This window comes from Cygnus atratus, chromosome 2 (genome assembly GCF_013377495.2).
Source record: "Cygnus atratus isolate AKBS03 ecotype Queensland, Australia chromosome 2, CAtr_DNAZoo_HiC_assembly, whole genome shotgun sequence".
In the NCBI taxonomy this organism is placed as follows: Eukaryota; Metazoa; Chordata; class Aves; order Anseriformes; family Anatidae; genus Cygnus; species Cygnus atratus.
The window spans coordinates 99,850,734-99,869,706 of NC_066363.1; the positions used below are offsets into that span (position 1 = coordinate 99,850,734).

Sequence of the window (18,973 nt, forward strand, 5' to 3'; positions counted from 1 at the left end):
TCTTGAAGGAAGATATTTTGTAAATTAGTTGTAGACAGTAAAACAGCAGCTAGAATGAGTTTTGCATCTAGAACACAAATTTACCCCCCCCCCTTTTTTTTAATTTGACTTCTGTGAACTCTGTTTATTTCCAGTTTATTGCAAGTTTTCAAAATTATAGCATTCTTTTATTATTTTTATTACCAAAATAATCTTACCAGTCTTGGAGAGCAAAAGACTTCCCCCTCTGCTTCTGTCATTATTTTTACCAAAAATAGAGAAGGAAGCTTTCTAATACAAATCATCTCAACTCTCTAGGGAACACGGGTGGGCAGCCCCAATTTCTCACGGACTTTGTACTTAGACTTACCTCCCCAAGCACTATGTAATGACACAAGTCTATCTCCTGTGTGTAAACCTTCAGAGCTGTCTGGCCTGCACACCTTGGCAAAGGGTTAATGTACACTAATTGTAAAATATGCTCAGACTTAGAAACCTCAGAGCAAAAAGTCATTCATGTTTTCTTTCTGACATGCAGTCTGCCTCCAACATTCTCCACATCCCTACCACTCCACCCCCAATCCTTATTTCTAATATGTCAAGTAAGGCCAGTAAATCAGCAAGGATTCTTGCTATGAACACTCCTATCTATGAAAAGCCTTTCATATGGGAGAAATCCCGTCAGAACTTTTTTCTCCCTCTTTCCTCCTCTCTACTTTGTAAATGTGGTAGTGTTTTGAGTAAATCAGACTGACCCCTGTAAACTCAGACTAGAAGAAATGCAATGGATACACTAGACATGGTTTGGATATTATTTTGAACCAGTGAAGTGTACTTGCTTTAAACACCTTGCTTTCAGCAGTAGATATCAATATCTGAGTACATTAATAGAAATATCTAATTACATTTAGTGTTGTTTATTATCATATCTATCTGCTGATCTATAAAACTGAATAACAATTAATACTAATTGCCTATTAAATTATATTTGCAGTCCCTTAAGTTAATGAGTATTTAGTCAAGACTTATATTGTGCCACTGTAAGAGGAAAACTGGGAAATAAAAAAAGTAGCAGCCTGGTTATAACAAGACAGTTTTAAAAGGTGATTTTATAACTCTGCTTTTGACAGTATATCCTCATTGTTCAGGCTAAAATTGCTGTTCTTGCTCATAAGACACTAGACTTTGTTTTTCATGATATTATTTGGTTATAATTGTTACTGTGCAGACTAAGCAAAGGTTAAAGGGGAACAGCAGGTTTTGCTGTTTTGGTTTGGTTTTACTCCAGTTGATTTCCTACTGCCAGACTCATTGTTTTTATAGCTTTGGATACATTGAGTCAAGCCTGAAGCAATAAGATGAGTTCTATGAGTATATTCTATAGCTCAAACTCGACCTTGATTTTCTTTCTGTGCAATCCTTTTGAGGCCTGGGTGGAATGTGGCCCAGGAGAAGCTTGATGCAGAATGTTTGCAAGTAAATGTTTAACATTGATTTCAGAAGACCAGATCCTGCCAAATTTCAAGAAAAAAAAAAAAAAAAAGAGCAGTGGATTTCTTTTTTGTTCTCTTTCCCATGAAGATCAGGAAAATAACACAGAATTTTCATGTTAAATAGCATAATAGTGCAAGAGATAAAAACTCCAGACAAGACTAGTCTATTTTGAGGAGATAATTGAAATAATTTAGCCCCTTTCACATTTCTGGTTTGGGGCAATATATTCAAACTGCAGCAAAATTTTATGAAATGTTGATTTGTCTATGGATAGCTGTTTATTGAGCCATAGATCCATGACCAAACTCATTTCATATAAGAGTTATATCTGGCTATAAAGGCATAATACGAAGCATCTCAGACAATAAATATTATCATGTTTATCTTATCAAAAAATAACACATGTATTAGACTTATTACCTTGTTAACACAGTAAATTACATGGTAAATTCTTATGATATTTATTCCTGGAATACCAAATGGATTCCTCTGAGAAAGAAAGAGACTCCTCATTGTTGGTAGAGATGGTAGAGTATTCATAACCACATAATGAAGTTGTGTTATAATAATGCTGTAAAATAAGCAAAGGGTTTCTGAATGGATTTGTAAATATATCTTTTTCATTAGACTGATATCTCTAATTTAACTGATGTTAAAATATCATGTGGGTAGCTGTGTGATGTTCTTGCTTTCTAGTGTGTACAGATTTTATTTTTTAATTCATTCTTCTGAAAGAGAGTGAGACAGAGAAAATTGTGAAAAAATTTTCAAAGCAGGATTTCATAATGGAAAAATATAAGAACTTTGCATGATAGTACCAACACTTTCTGCATTAATAATTAGTGTTGTCATAGTTTTTAAACCTGTTGCAAAAAACCAAGTCACATTCCAAAGAAATAAATGTATAATTATGTCACTGAAGTGTACAATTTTACATTGACATTATATACAAGATATTGAACAAAACTAATTTTCTCTTTCTCAATTTTCAAGATCCCGATTTTAAGGACCTTGGAGTTTTGAAACCATTGCCAGGTTGGTATATTGGTTCTTCCTAAGACTTGGAAGCCTTTGCATTCTGCTGTAGAAAATATTTTTGTTTGCTGTTCAGGATTCATTTTTCTGGTATTTTGTTATTTAGTTTGTGAGTTTGAGATGGGAGGACCTGAAGGAATTGTGGAATCTGTACAAATTGTCAAAGAAGGAAAAGCTTCTGAAACTGAAGCAGTAGACTGTAAATGGTACATCAGAGCACCACCCAGATCCAAGGTCAGTCCTTTGTCCACTTGCTGATTTGCCACTTAATTTAAGAAATTGACTTTTCTAATATGCTGTACATTTCTTAGTACAGACGGCTCTTGTTTAATAACTTTACAGCTTGAACTTGTAAACTGTTTTTTCCTTCTGCTGTTGAAAGGTAATTTGTCACCTCAATCAAAATAACCCTCTTTCTCTATAAATAATGATGTGGGCAGCATTAATGTGCTTTTTGTGCCATAAGTAATTTTCTTAAATTCATCTTTAATTTTGCTCATATATTTAAAGAATCAGTGTGTTTAGTTAAGTGGGAGGTGATCTTATCTAACATAGAGACTATTAATGGAAAACTGCTGGGTCCCTAAGATCATTGCTGTTTCTCATCTGATAATGGTGAAAATGGAACCAAGGTAAATTAATGTTCCTATGTACAAGGTCTTTAGTTCCTTTGTTTTAGAACCACTGACAAAAAGAGAGAGTGTTCTTGTTTCTTTCCCACCACGATCAGCAAAACACGTCTTTGTAACACAGAGGACAGTGCTGCAATGAATTTAATGATTTTTTTTTTTTTGATTTTGTTTGAGTTTGTCTCTTATCCATGGCTTATCAGTTATTATTTGGATTAATTGTTGCTGGCTATACTACTGTTTTTCCTCTCTGTAGTTGGAACAGCTCTGTGCTCCCACCTACTTTCATTTATTCTGCTAAAGATAACTCCCCAGTATATTTTTACTGTCTGTCTTTTATTGGACTAGAAAAGTTTTACAAGGTATAATTTTTATATCCACTAATCTCTGGATCTTTAAACAGGTATGGTTTTTGTGCGTAATCCCAGAGCAGACTGTACTGAATATATTAGACTGTTCCAGCACTGAATAGTGAATAAACAAGATGAAGGGTTTCCAGTAGAGAAAAATGCATTAGTATCAAAATTTTTTCTATTGTGAAAGTTTAGGTGTTGAACAGTTGGCTCATAAGACTAGAGATAAATTATTTCCAGAATATGTTTTAGTCTCATATTTTTTACTTTTGGAAAATTCAATATTCATAAAAGTTTCCAATTAAGTAGATGAAGTTTCCAGAGTAAGTGACTATACATGTGAAATGACTGGACTAATTTATCAGTATTGCACGTTATATACTTAGATATTAGTTGGTAAGAAAACTGATAAACACATTATTAAAATATAGATTCAGTACAATTAAATAAGCTAATAAAATTGCCCCACAGTTTTAATTCCGGTCTGTGCTTAGTCGGTCAGATAATGTCATCATGACATTCTTACTTGATCTAACTCTAAAGTGCCACATGATTTAAAGTCCTCCTAGAAATGTCATATTTATTTATCTGTAGGATTTATCCACAGTTTAGTCCTGATGTAAAAGAGCAATATATGTAGCCACATAGCTGTAACCACAACGTTTAACAGAAGTATGCCACACTACCACTGTCAATAGAGGGTTTGTTCCTTGTGAATAGGTTAGTTTGTGAATTTTTGTACTTGGATTTAGCTGTATTTCATCTCAAAAAGCATAGACTAGCTAAAGAGTATCTGGAAGGGAAAACAATGAGAAAATTGTAAAAGGCATGAAGAAAGACCGAAAGTTTTTAAATATCACATTAAGGTTTTAGTGAAGGAGGGTGTTATGAGACAGTATCTTAAATGTTTTAATAATGAGGAAGGGCTGCTCAGATGTCCATGGCTCAGAGAAGTCATGGTTCTGCACTGGAAAAAGGTAGATTCTGGTTAAATGTTAGGGAAAAAAAAAAAAAGTAGGGAGTGGATTATAAATGATTGGTTAAGGAGGTTTGTTCAGCCAGCATGGCTAGCATTGTTAAAGTGGAGGTAAAATAAATAAATAAAGATAAATAAACAAATAAATATGAGACAAACATTACTAATCCTACCTTTAGAAAGAGGGGTGGGCTGGGTCATCTCCTGAAGAATCTTGTTCTTCCCGTCTTACAGAATTCTCTGGGTAAAAACATAGAACAATAAAACAACACATAAATCAGCGTTTCTTAACATGAAAATGAAAGCTTTTTTGGTAAGGTAGGAAAAAAAGCCAATTTCGAAGCCTTGATTCAGTTTGAAGGACAACTAGTTTAGTTAAACATTTGAACTTTATTAGTCTGTTTTTCATATACACATATATATATGTGTGTTTATATACACAAACATAACTATGTCCATGGTGTTTTCACACTGGGAATGTTTGAAAATATTCAGATATTAAGGATCAAATTAGTAGATAATTTTTGAAAAAATCATGTAAGAAGTAAGATCTATGTTAATCTTATTTATAGGTCTGAATTCAGTTGTCCATATTTTACAGTCAGCTTCCTTTGTGCTTATCTACCCTTGAATTAATGACATATTCAGTACAACGTCAGTGACATCATTCTAATTTATAGCAGCTTCCACCTATAAAAACAGGCTTTCCAGCTAGGAACAGTAAGAACTCAACAACTGTCTTTATATCTACATGCTCCTGTACTCTGAGCTGTACAGTTTGTTACTGGGATCTATGCCTAAAAGGTCAGTGTTTCTCAGACAGAATTTTGGATCCTTACATTTTAGTTTCTTAAACTGTGCTAGAGACTGAGCTGTTTGCAATTTCATTTGGCTTAAGCTCATCCAATCTAAACTCTCTGCAGAAGGAAGATACAAGTCCCTTCCATGGTTTGCAATTTCAGATTCAAGCCAAGTGTGAGCTCAACATGTATGCAATGAGATCAGTCAGGGTGAACTTGAGAGCTCTAAGCCTGAACTTCAACCTGACAGTCTGGGTGTAACATTGCTGCTACTCTCAGAAAGCTAGATTGGGACAAAGAACAGTACATTTCTTGCACATGCTTAAAATACTGAGTCATCACAGATCACCTTGTAGCACAAAAATTATGAATTATGCTGAAAATGCATGCAGAACTGAAACTTTCTGGAAGTGCAGAAGACAGCAGAATGCAGCTAAAATACAATTTCAATCTTCATGCAGACTTGCAGCCTTATTTTTGATAGTGACGAATTGCAAAGCATGTGATTAGTGCATTCATTTGAAGTCAATTCCTGCTGAGTAGGATAACTGTGAACCTGGAGTTCAGAAATACTGGGGGTTCTGTACTACATGTAGAAGTAGATTTCAATCAGTACAGAACAAGACTGGCAAATAAAGAAGAGAGCTGCTGACTGAATGTGTCAACCTACTCAGAACAATAAAGAGGTAAAAGAACCTCTCCATTCCAAGATACTTGGCCCTTCACTGCAAAACAAATGCCAAAAGATAAATTAGATAAGTTTATTGCACTGGGGTTTCAAAAACTTTGGAATCATCATTGGCTACAGCTGTGGATAAACAAAGAATCCTTTATTTGTGAATAGAAAATTAGAAAATTAAAATAATGATGACAAGCAATGTCAAGGCACATACAAGACAAAGAGGTGATCTGAGACAGCCAGCATGGCTTCATCAAGGGCAAATTGTGCCTGACCAATCTGGTGACCTTCTATGATGGAGTGACTGCATCAGTTGACAAGGGAAGACCGACCAACATCATCTACCTGGACTTCTGTAAGGCCTTTGACACAGTCCTACATGACATCCTGATCTCCAAATTGGAGAGACATGGATCGATGGGTGGACCATTCAGTGGATAAGGAGTTGGCTTGAAGGCTGCACCCAGACAGTGGTGGTCAATGGCTCTATGTCCAGGTGGAGGCTGGTGATGAGTGGTGTCCTTCAGGCATCTCTCCTGGGACTGGTACTGTTTAAAACCTTTATCAATGACCTAGACAGTGGGATCAAGTGCACCCTCAGCAAGTTTGCAGATGACACCAAGCTGTGTGGTGCAGTTGATACAACAGAAGGAAGGGATGCCATCCAAAGGGAACTAGAGAAGCTTGAGAAGTTGGCCCCCATGAACTTAATGAGGTTCAACAAGGCCAAGTGCAAGGTTCTGCACCTGGGTCAGGGCAATCCCAGACATGAGTATAGACTGTTGGAAGATCTCATTGAGACCAGCTCTGCAGAGAAGGGCTTGGGGGTTCTGCTGGATGAAAAGCTTGACATGAGCCAGCAGTGCGCACTTGAAGCCCAGAAGGCCAAATGCATACTGGGCTGCATCAAAAGAGGAGTGGTCAGCAGGTCAAGGAAGGTGATTGTCCCCCTCTACTCAACCCTTGTGAGGCCTCCCTACTGCATCCAAGTCTGGGGCCCCAAGCACAAGGATGTTAATCTGTTAGAGTGGGTCCAGAGGAGGGCCACAAAGATGATCAGAGGGCCGGAGCACCTCTCCTACAAAGAAAGGCTGAGAGAGATGGCACTTGTCAGCCTAAAGAAGAGAAGGCTCTGGCGTGACCTTATTGCAACTTTTCAGTTCTGAAAGGGGTCTTATAAAAAAGATGGAGAGCAACTTTTTGCTCACTCAGATAATGACAGGATAAGGGGGAATGGTTTTAAACTAAAAGATGAAAGATTTTTATTAGATGTTAGGAGGGATTTCTTCACTCAGAAGGTGGTTAGGCAGTAGAACAGGTTGTCCAGAGAGGGTGTGGATTCCCCACCCCTGGAAGTGTTCAAGACCAGGTTGGATGAGGCCCTGGGCAACCTGATGTAGTGGGTGGCATTCTTGCCCATGGCAGGGGGGTTGGAACTAGATGATCTTTAAGGTCCCTTCCAACCCGAGCCATTCGATAATTTATGACTCTATGATTTTCTTACTTTCTGTTTGGGGTGAAAAGGTATAGGAAAAGATTGACAGGAAACATTTTTCTTTTTTGGATATGTCAGCAGAGTTTGACAAAGTTCCGTAGAAAGAAAATGTATGCTTGTCATCATGTGGTGGTCCCTTTGGTGGTAGCTTCCCCAGCAAGCTACCATCATATTGTGCTTAGTCCTTGAGTGGTTTTGTAGGGGAAAAACCTAAACAACGAAACAAACAAAAAAACAAACAAACAAACAAAAAACACACACACCAAAAAAAAAAAACAACCAAGAAACAACAAATAGTAGAATTTGATGGTAAAAGTAATAAAATATTTACAAAGATGATGTTCTGATTCTGGGACAAAACAAGAAGTGTTCATAATCAAAAACTCTGGGCAGCACAGGAAGGAAGACAAGTGTCCAGAGCACAGACAGACAAGCATTCCAGTCCAGTCCAGTGGAAGCGACCTATTCCTGAGGAGCAAGCATTTATACTGGGAAAATGCTGAGGCTGCCTTCTGTACACCTATCACAAGAAATGAAATGAAGTTGTAAGCTAATTACACAAAGTGATGCCTAATTCTGCCACCCCACTTGAGTTTGCTACTAGGCAAAGAGGATATCTCTGCAGGTTATAAGATGCAAGACTTAATAACAAACTTAAGAAACTGCAAGCTTAACTAACAAGGATCTAGTTTTGACATGTTATCACAATATTCTTAAACCTGAGTTGTCTATGGGTGGTGATTACTGTGGGGGTTAAGGTGAAGACAGCTCTAGGGCTGGAATATGGCCAACAAAGAGAGATTGGCAGGCCTATCCATGGTGGCCACAGCATGGTGACAGACAGGCTTGGCTTGAGAGACTTCTTGAGGAGAAAGACTTGGGGGTACCAGTGGCTGAAAAACTCAACACCAGCCAGCAATGTGCACTTGCATCCCAGAAAGCTAAATGTATTCTGGGCTGCATTAAAAATAGTACAGGTAATAGGTAAAGGGAGGTGATTCTCCCTCTCTGCTCTGCTCTTACAAGACCCCACTTGGAGTACTGCGTTCAGCTCTGGGGCCCTGAAGAATAATTATTTTTGCACAATCTGCTTAAAAAAAAAAAAAGGGTTTCCTAGGCCAACACACTGGAGGTATTATCTGCAAATCACATAGAGCTGAACAAGACACAGAATAAAGCAAGTACTGTAACTGGTCACTGAGCAGTAGGGAAGAACATAAAACCATTTATCCCAGTCTTGTGCTTGCAGAAAAACTGACTGAACCTAGAAGCTTAATATGCAAAATCTGGAAGTTGGGCTTTGTTGAAAGTTTTTGTCTCACATCTTAAATACTTTTGGCAGTTGAACGATGGTTTTTTGTTAATTTGTTTTGGTTTGTTTGTTTTATTTTGATGCAATATAAGGGACTGGATGTCTGTGCACACATATTAAGTCTGATATGCTAGGATAAGGTTTGAAGCTTTTCCTGACTGGTCTGATCAATCATGTTGTCAGCACTAACCTTCAGAGATTGATTAAAAAGCAGAACTCATCAAAAGTGATTCACTATGAAGAGATTATAATCTGACTATTTTACTGAAGTGATATATTATTCATAGTTTACAATCCTTTTTTTTCTAATATATGCAGAGTTTTCTGTCATTTTCAAATTTAAATAAAATAGTAAAACTTATCCAATATTTCCTTTTCCTTTATTATGATGACAATACAAACCTTAAAAGTGACAAGACAACTATTTAAACTAGAATGTGACTGAGTGTAAATTATATATGCCACAGTATAGTGAGGCTTAATCAGTTTTGTTTTGAATGGCATTGGCATTTGTAGCGACATCTCAAAGCTCTGTAAAAGTTAATACTTGTGCACTAGCAGTCTGTTCTTCTAAATAATGTGGATTTGATGATTTGAGGAAAGTGTCTTATTAAAACTTTGTAAGTAAAATGTGAAAGAAGATACAGCCATTATACTTCTTTCAAATAAGATGTTCTCTTCAACAAGAAAGTACTTGTTATGCTAATATGATGTGTCAGTACCTACAGAAATATTAACATTCCAAAAGTTCTCATTAACATCAGTGGAAGAAGATTTAATGAAGACAGTGGATGGTATTTGAATTTGTGATCTTTTTGTTCATTTATTTGCTTTTGTTGTGAACAAAGTTCGTTATCTACTGCTGGTAGAAGTAATGACTAAGTCCATAGAAAATGAAATAACCAGAATGATTATCCATATCCATATGGACATTTTTTTTCTCTCACTTTATATTTAATTCCTTTTAGTGAGATCCACATGCCAGTGAAAGTAATGAAAATCTTGCCATTGATTTCAAAAAACTGTGCATCAGGAATATTTTGCATTTGATAAAGTTTTGTTATATAATCAGTTTTATTCTTTCCTTGTGGATCCCAATTTATTAGCAATTTTCTCTGCCAGTGTTGGTCTTACACCCAGTGACAGCAACAATGGCAAATATATTGTAATAAGACCGTAAAAATTGGCAGAAGTGTGAAGATGCAATTAAATTACTTTCAGCTCTTTAAGACAAAATCTGATTCAATATTATGATGTCAGCTTGTATTATCAGTTCCCAGTTTTAAAAAATATACTCCAGCCTTAATCCATAGGTCTAATCTAAATAAACTTAAGTAAACGTATTTCAGGTAGCCTTGGATCAATTCTTCATTGTTTTATATAAAGTTTTGGGCATAGTTAATATGGAAATTAAATTCCAGCTCAACTCAGAATACCACAAGTTTATTTTCTCTAATTTATGAAACTTCATGCCATTGTAGAAGGTGCCATCTTTCTTCTGAAGAATGGACATAGATTTTTAAGCCAACTATTAATTTCCAGTACCTATCAAATCTATCTATATATAATGAACTTATCTGAATTTATCACACACAAAAATTAACTGGTGTCACCAAAAGCAAATTCAGTCTTGGGAAGAGCTTAAAGTGTTGGCTTCTTCACTGAAAGAATCAAAGTGAAATGCTAAGCTATTGTTCTCTTTATTCCTTCTCAACATTTATAACTGCCTACTCTGAGAAATATTTTATTATTTTAAAAAGCTAGCATGCCACCAGAAGCTAAAGAATGTCAAAGGATGAGCCCAAAGTAAGACTTTGGCTGTACTGTTATAAGAACAGTCTATTTAAACAGATCAGGAATAACTGATGAATGCTGGAAACTGTTGTGAGAGCTGGTATTTTATAATAGAGAGGATTTGTTCACATTTCTTGTAAGAATGAAAACTGTTATAAATTACATCTCAATACTGAAATGGTACACCATGTACAGACATATATATGTGCTTAAATGTATATATGCACAAATACATATAAACGTACATTTATAAGACTGCAGGATAAAAAAAGAGAACAAGCAAACAAAAGTGAGAGTTCCTTGCCCCATTTATTTATTTATTTTTCCTGGAGTAGGTTAAGAGTTTTCCTGAATAGTGGAATAAGATAAAAGTATGATCTATGTACATTACATTATATCTGTATGGGCTACTAAACATGCATCTAGTCTATTATACATATGGTATGCATGATATGCATTTAAGGCATAAAAACAAATTCTCATGACAATAGTGTATCGGAAGCCTTCTGTGCTTTCCTATGAGACATGTTCATCTGAGAGTACATACACAGATGTACTTCATTACTTGGAAAACAGTCGTGTATGCAATATTGCACATAATCAGCTGCTGAAGGTTTTTATTCAATTGAATTTTATTCAATGACTTAGACAAAGGGATAGAGTCTACCCCCAGAAAGTTTGCTGACGATACAAAGCTGGGAGGAGTAGCTGACACACCAGAAGGCTGTGCTGCCATTCAGTGAGACCTGGACAGGCTGGAGAGCAGGACAGAGAAGAACCTGACAAGGTTCAACAAGAACAACTGTAGAGTCTTGCACCTGGGTAGGAATAACTGTATGCATCAGTACAAGTTAGGGACTGACCTGCTGGAGAGGAGCTCTGCAGAGAAGGACCTAGGTGTCCTGGTGGACAACAGGTTGGCCATGAGCCAGAATTGTGCCCCTGTGGCCAAGAAGGCCAATGGCATCCTGGGGCGCATTAAAAGAATGTGGCCAGCAGGTTCAAGGAGATTATCCTCCCTTTCTACTCTGCCCTGGTGAGGCTACATCTAGAATACTGTGTCCAGTTCTGGGCTCCCCAGTTCAAAAAAGACAGGGATCTTGTAGAGAGAGTCCAGAGGAGGGCCACAAAGATGATTAAGGGCCTGGAGCATTTCCCGCATGAAGAAAGGCTGAGAAATCTGGGTCTGTTCAGCCTGGAGAAGAGAAGACAGGGAAGTGATCTGATCAATGTTTATAAATATCTAAACTGCAAGAGGCCAATGGATGGGACAGGCTGTTTTCAGTGGTGTGCAGTGATAGGACAAGGGGCAATGGCCAAAAACTGGAACACAGGAAGTTCCATACAAACATGCATAAATACTTTACAGTAAGGGTCACAGAGCACTGGAACAGGCTGCCCACAGAGGTTGTGGAGAAGCATCTCCCTTCTCTGGAGATATTCAAGACCTGCCTGGAAGCTTTCCTGTTCAACCTACTGTAGGGAACCTGCTTTTAGTAGGGGGGTTGGACTCAATGATCTCCAGAGGTCCCTTCTAACCCCTATGATTCTGTGATTGCATTAGTGGTGACAAAGCTGGTAAGCACTGAATTGCCAGGCTCAGAAGCAGGAAGTGGAAGAAAGAAAACTAAGATGCAAATTTAACTCCCCATTCTAAGTGAAATATTATGCAGAGTTGGACTATTTCAGCGGCTTTACAGGAGAGGCTAGGAGCCAGGGTTTCACGGTGCCTGTTAGGCTCTTGTTTGAGCAGGAGTGACTGGTCTCTACGACACAGGAAGCTGTTCTCCAGAGTGCCCCAGTTATGGCCAGTTGATGGATGTATGCATGGTCCTGCTTTCCCTCTATGGGAATACATCCCTCCCTCTTGCAAAATCTTGCCCTGCAGGACAACGATGTGCCTGTACCAGCTGGATACTAGGAGCCACTAAAACAAGAGGGCCCTGTCAAACCACTGGAATGAGGAGTAAAAGCTCTTTTCATACTGCCCATCCCAGTTCTGCATGGCTTCATTTGAATCTCTCACTGGTCCAGAATTCTTGTCTGAACATTTCCCACTGGACTTTTGCTGCTGGAAGTGAAGTTCAGCCATCTGCCTGGTGGCCATGGAAGCGGCTGATGTTGTATAAATGGAAAAGAGCAGCAGATACGTTGAAGACTGGGAAGACCTGAGGGGCTAAAGTCATCAGACATCAGTAGGACATAATGCTCTAAATAGCTGGAGAACAGCAAGAACAAGAATTTGGAGCACAAGAAGGAGAAAAGAGTCAAATTACTGAGCACCTATTGAAGGGAGGAAAACAGTACAGAATGTAAGAGAGATTTTCAAAGGGATATAGCCAGTGCAGAGAAACTTCAGAACTACTCTCCCTGTACTCAACAGATTTAAGAATTCAAAACAAGCTTTTAAGTATGACTTTGCCAAGGCAGCAGGTGACCTGTTTTAACAGGAATGGAACTGTATGCCCCCCAGTAGGAGAGGAAATGGCAAGACATTTCAAGACAATACATTTATAAAATTGGTGGATACTGTGAGAAAATTTCAGCAATGCTGGATGACAGAACTCATAATTTTTCATTCCACTGCAAGAGTGTAACAAGTAATACATAATAATAATAATAATAAACACTACAAAAACTATTTCTTCACATTTGATTTTTGCTATCTGAAGATTATTACTTTATGTATTGTTGTTAAACATTCCATTTTGTAGTGATCAATAGAAGCAGCTTCCTTAATTTATAGTATTAAAAAAAAAAGGGGGGGGATGGAAGAAGTATGAAAGAAGAATTCACTTAACTACTATTTAATTAAAATATGTTTCTCACATTTCTTTTGGAGGATGGGAATGTTGGAACAAAATTAAGATCTGCTGTAAGAAATAACATGCTAGAGAAAGGTCAGGCAGGAAAAATGAAATTTAGTATACTAAATTTCATATGCTAGTAAAAACTGTCTTGCAAATATTCACTTCAAAGAGACCAGTTGCAAAGCATAACAAGGAAAAAATGTACTATTATACAGTATCTAAAAAAAAATCATTTAAAAATCTGAGCTGTTTTTAAGCAGCATCAAACTTTTTAATAGTACATAATTCTCAAACCATGTGAGTTCTAATATATCAACAACGTGAAGTGTTGAGCCCTGTATGCTGCTAGGCTATGCTGTTTGTGTACTTTATGTGAATTCAGAGAAGATTTTTAAGCAACTGTTCTGTGCATGGAAAGAGCTACCTGAAGTTAATAAGACCATTTGTAAAGAAGTAAGTAGATCTGATCTGTAATACAGTGGAGTCCTTTTTTGGTTATTGTTTCAAGATGCATACAGCTGGATGCTGAGTATATTTTCTTTTCATGCTATTTCTGCCCTCCTCCACCTTTCTGTATCATTCTCATGAGGTGTCGTGGGTGCCCTTAGCAGTTTGAATATGTACTGTATGTCTACTGAAAATGGTACCAGTTTCTCTGTTACTGGAATATTTGATGTTCCTCGTATTAGCAATTGGTTTTAAAATGAGTGTGTTTTCCTGTTAAAGTGCATATTGAGTTGTGTATCAAATAATATCATTTTCTCCCCACCCGTGCTTCCTTTTAGGTAGGTTTAAAGAGTTCTTTGTAAAGGACAAGACATCTACTACATTTATAGGATAACTTAACTGGTATGCAAGAGACATTTCCTTGGGAAACTTTCTAGGTTTCTAGCAGTTTCCATGAAATACTCTTGATTTCATCCCTGTTAAATTATGAAGATATATATACCATACAGGCTTTGTTTAGAAAAGCTGAAATGGTAGCCAAATTGCTTGAGGAAACATGAAAAGATTAATGATTGAGTTCTGCCTGGCTCCCAGCTTCTCACTTCCTGAATCAGTGTAGCTGAGACGTATCACAAAGATGACACATATTGACTCTGGGGAGGGAGCAGCAATTATTTGCCTTATTATTTTCCATGTCAGGGAAGTAATAGAGCAATACTGTGCCAGTGAAAGAAGAAATTTCTAGCTTGTCTGCCCTTCAGCTTGAAGGACTGTTGTACACACTTCTCATGCAGAAAGAAAAGAAAAATCTGGATCTTCCACTAGATTCTACTTTGAAGTAAGACAAAATACAAGGAAGAATAAACTGTGCTCACTTTCTGTATTAATACCCATCCAGGAAAATGACCAGGAAATGAAAATTCTGGATCTCCAGCTCCAGAAAAATTATTTTGATGTTGTTGTGTAGTCTTTCTCTCACAACACTGAGCAATGTTGTTTAATGTTTGTTTAGCCATTTGCAAATGTGTCTACATGTTGCCTTTTTTGTTTGTTTGCATCATAGATATACTTGCGATTTTTGGACTATGAGATGCAGAATTCCAATGAGTGCAAAAGGAATTTTGTCGCTGTTTATGATGGAAGCAGCTCCGTGGAGGATTTAAAAGCAAAGTTTTGCAGCACTGTTGCTAACGATGTAATGCTGCGGACGGGTCTCGGTGTGATCCGCATGTGGGCAGATGAAGGCAGTCGAAGCAGCCGATTCCAGATGCTCTTCACATCTTTCCAAGAACGTAAGACCTTAATTAACATGCCCACCTTTCAGTTTGTTAAATGACACTAGTCCCACAAACTGCTAATGTTTTCTTCATGCAGAGTAAGGATGAATAAGTAATATCAAAGGATGCTCCTGAACAAGCTACGTAAATCACCAGAACAGTTTAAATCCATGCATAGTGTGCAATAATTTGTAACAAAGTAAGTAGAGCACAGGATTCAGAGACAGAAAGATGGGTATAGCTAGTCACAATGACCACAATTTACCTGATCCCCAAGATACTAGTCCACTCTGTCTCGGTTTTCCTCTACACAATTGGAAAATAATACAGCTCTGAAGGATTTTAACAAGCCCAGTCCTTTTCTATGATTTTGATTTTTTTTAAATCTTACAATGATAGGCACTTGAAAAACACCTTATGATTATTTTATCATAGATGATGAATATGTTTGTTCATATGCCAGAATGCATATATCAATAAACACATATCAGATAGTTTTAAGCAAATAATTAATGGTGGTTTTGTTGTTGTTGTTGTTGATATATGTATATGCATATATATATAGTAACATAAGCTATCTGAAAGCTTAAATGATATCTCTGTTTACAAACATAATATTCTCCCTATGCAGATTGCATTCATTTGTATTTATATTCATTTATGTTCATTTATATGATTTTTGAGTTCAAGTAATAGGAAAAGTAGCCTTTGAAAGAAAAAAAAAAAAAGCTACTTATTGCCGATTTGAAAAATAAACAAAACCCCATCAAACCCAATAATCTCATTCACTGAAAATGACTAATTCAGTTAAACACCTGTGAAAGATATTGGTTTGTTTTCTTTAATGGAAACAATGCATAGATGGTCTCTTGAGGAAGGAGTATAAGCATTTATTTTCACATGCTGTTTCTTTTTCTTTTTTTTTTTTTTTTGACTTGTGCATCACAAGTTTCACAGAAGATTTCTGTGTGACTGTGTTACTGAAATGAAGGCACACTCCTACCAAGCATATTCTTCATCTGTATTCTGTGTGTGTGTACCCTGCAATGAGGCAATGAGACTCTGTTGAGAACAGCCTCCATAATTCCTTAATTATGGCTCTGATTAAAAAATTTCTGACGTTTTGCATGCTTGAAACTGCATATGCCTCTGTAGTCTCACACTGCACCCTTAGGGTGGGTTATGTTTTTCTTGTCTGCAAATCAGGCCAGGGTCTAAATGATACTGAGAACCCTCAATTGAGATGATACTGTCCTTTTCTCATTTCTGCAACTGGGGATGTCTTGAATATTCAAGATCTGATTTTTTTTTTTTTTTCTTCACAAAGCATCCTGATCTGTTACCTTAGAAACAACTGCATAGACACTGGAGGTTCACAGCATTAAAAGAATTGGAGAGTGAAATACTATGATGACTAACCTGAGATGAGGGTTTGCATAAGTGTGTTTGCAAGGTTTCATATTTTAAAAGAAAATAAGGACAGATAATTTTTTTTTCCTTATAGCATTCCTAATATGGTTATTTGATGACTAACCTGAGATGAGGGTTTGCATAAGTGTGTGTTTGCAAGGCTTCATATTTTAAAAGAAAATAAGGACAGATATATATATATTTTTTTCCTTATAGCATTCCTAATATGGTTATTTGACATACTACAGCTTATGAGCTACTCTGTTCTTGTAAACAGCTAACGTTTTATAATGTATTCTGACTGGGAGGTTAAAAATATTAATATGATGTGTCTTCTGTAATTCTACCATGCAAAGTTGTTGCAGACTAAAAGTTGTAAATTTACAAAGGGTGAAATTGTGCTTTGAGATGTCTACACAGCCTGATCATAAATATTAGGGGAAACTGCATCTGTGTTTTTAATGCTGTAAGTTGATGTTAAAGGTTTAAAGGTGATGACAACTGTACTTTCTATGCCATGTCAGCTGTCCATAAGTTCTGTCCTATACTGCAAACTGGTGTTGACTGTAAGAAGTAAGGTAGAGCAGATGTCCAGTCTGAGCACAGTGAGACACAGCACATAGCATGCAAACTGTGAGGTCTTTCAGTAACATGTGGGAATAATTAGATCGTCTGCGTGGAAAAGAAGGAATGTCAGACTTCATTCAGGGAGATAAGCATCAAGCAACACACACCTGTGTCCCTGCAAAAATGCAGAGACAAAGAAAGAGGGAAAAAAGCTAGTTTGTTCACTTAGAGCTGTGGGGAAAAAAAAAAAAAAAAAAAAAAAAAAAAAAAGATATTTTTGCTGTGAAAGAGTGACAAAGTAAAAGTTCTTTTTTATTGTTGCTGTGGTAATGACCAGGAGGTGTTGTTATGTGTAGCTCCTCAAGTTCCTCTCCTTAGTATGGGGTACTGTCTGTAGAGTTAAGTGAGACTGAGTCCACTGTAGTCCTCTGTTACACAAAGCTCTGTGAATTGGAAGTGTGGGGTGTTTTTGTTTGTTTTGTGGAAACAGAAACAGGCTACTTAGCCTGAGGAATCTTTTCTTCCTGTCTAAGTCTGTTCAGTGTAAATTCTTGTTGCAGAGCTGTTTCCTGGGGACTTGACGTTTGTGTAGAACAGAGAAATCTTAAAGAGATTTCTTATATGACTATTTTCATATGGTTTGATCAGCGCTCTCCAATTTCATCTGAAATATATGTATATATGTTTTTTTTTTTTTTTCTCCCCTCTAAAAAGTGGTCTTACAAGTTTCCAAACCTCTAGTGGTGATGCTCTGCAAAGCAGAAATGCTGTAAATATATCTCAAGAAAAACAGGCATACAATGCAAGAAGTTGTTAAATTTACTACTCCAGAAAATCAGTAATGATTCTTACATCATAAAAGTAGCAGTAGAGCTCTAATCAACTTTTAGCAAACAAATAATTCTTAATAGCTGATAAGGTACAATGATGACAGATATTTTGTGATCAGTATTATCAGCTATTCCAAATATATATTTTTTTCTGTTCATGCCCTTACCTTTTCAATCTTTTATACAACCTGTAATCATATACATTTACTTCATACTTTTCTGTATGGTAGTATGTTAGTCACTGTCTACAGTAGATTTCAAATAGCAAATACATTAATTTAAGAATCAGAAAAAGAAAAAAATAAAAAAGAAAGAAATCTGGTATCATCAAAAGGCATATGTTCATCTGTTAAGAGGACTTGAAAAATGAATCCTTGTTTTTTCACCTACTAACTGTTCATTTCACTTTCCATGGTTGTGACAGCGATCTCCAGCCTGATTAATGACAGACATGCTATACTTACAGCTTCTTCAAAGAGATGTTCATGAGCAGGCACACCTACGCTTTAAAAAGCAGTTTCATAAAACCAGGGCGTAGGGGATAAGAGAAAATCCCTCTATATGCAGAGCACACAAGATGCTTATTCTCTCATCTGTGACAGCTATTTGGTAGCACTGCTTGCCTCTATATCCACAACTTTTTTTTTTTTTTTTAAATACAAACAGAAAAATATTGTTCCTTCTCTTATTTTGTTGCCACTTTGAGCTTTGAAGGTGTTTTTAAAGCCCTATCTCATGGTGTTTTCTTAAAGGATCACAAATTCTATTATAATTGCTTTCTTTTTATTAACAAAACCCATATTTAGATAGAAATCTAATGCTATGTTTAGAGGAGTAGTGCACAGCTTTATAGAGTAACAGCAGTCAAGTCCTTATTTACAGCCAGAATCCCTGAAGATGATCATCCCAGCATGGGCAATTTTCTAACGGGTAAAAGGCTCTGTAGGTATTCAATATTAATGGCTGTGTTTATTGTGATAATGCAAAAGGAACAACTGAGAAAAGGAACAGCAATGCAATCAGTGCAATACATGCAAAGAGATAGTTTCCACTTGGAAGGACTTAAGAGTGTAAATAGATTATGGC

At 36.7% G+C, this 18,973-nt stretch overlaps 1 protein-coding gene across 1 annotated transcript in view; it reads left to right on the plus strand.

Annotated features, from left to right (window-relative positions):
* The window catches only part of NETO1 (neuropilin and tolloid like 1), a 70,590-nt gene that overhangs the window by 37,315 nt on the left and 14,302 nt on the right, over nt 1-18,973 (plus strand). Inside the window, exons 5-7 of the mRNA XM_035550574.1 lie at nt 2,467-2,508; nt 2,615-2,742; nt 14,867-15,095. Of these exons, the coding sequence (XP_035406467.1) occupies nt 2,467-2,508; nt 2,615-2,742; nt 14,867-15,095 (399 nt within the window). The remainder of the gene's footprint in view (nt 1-2,466; nt 2,509-2,614; nt 2,743-14,866; nt 15,096-18,973) is intronic.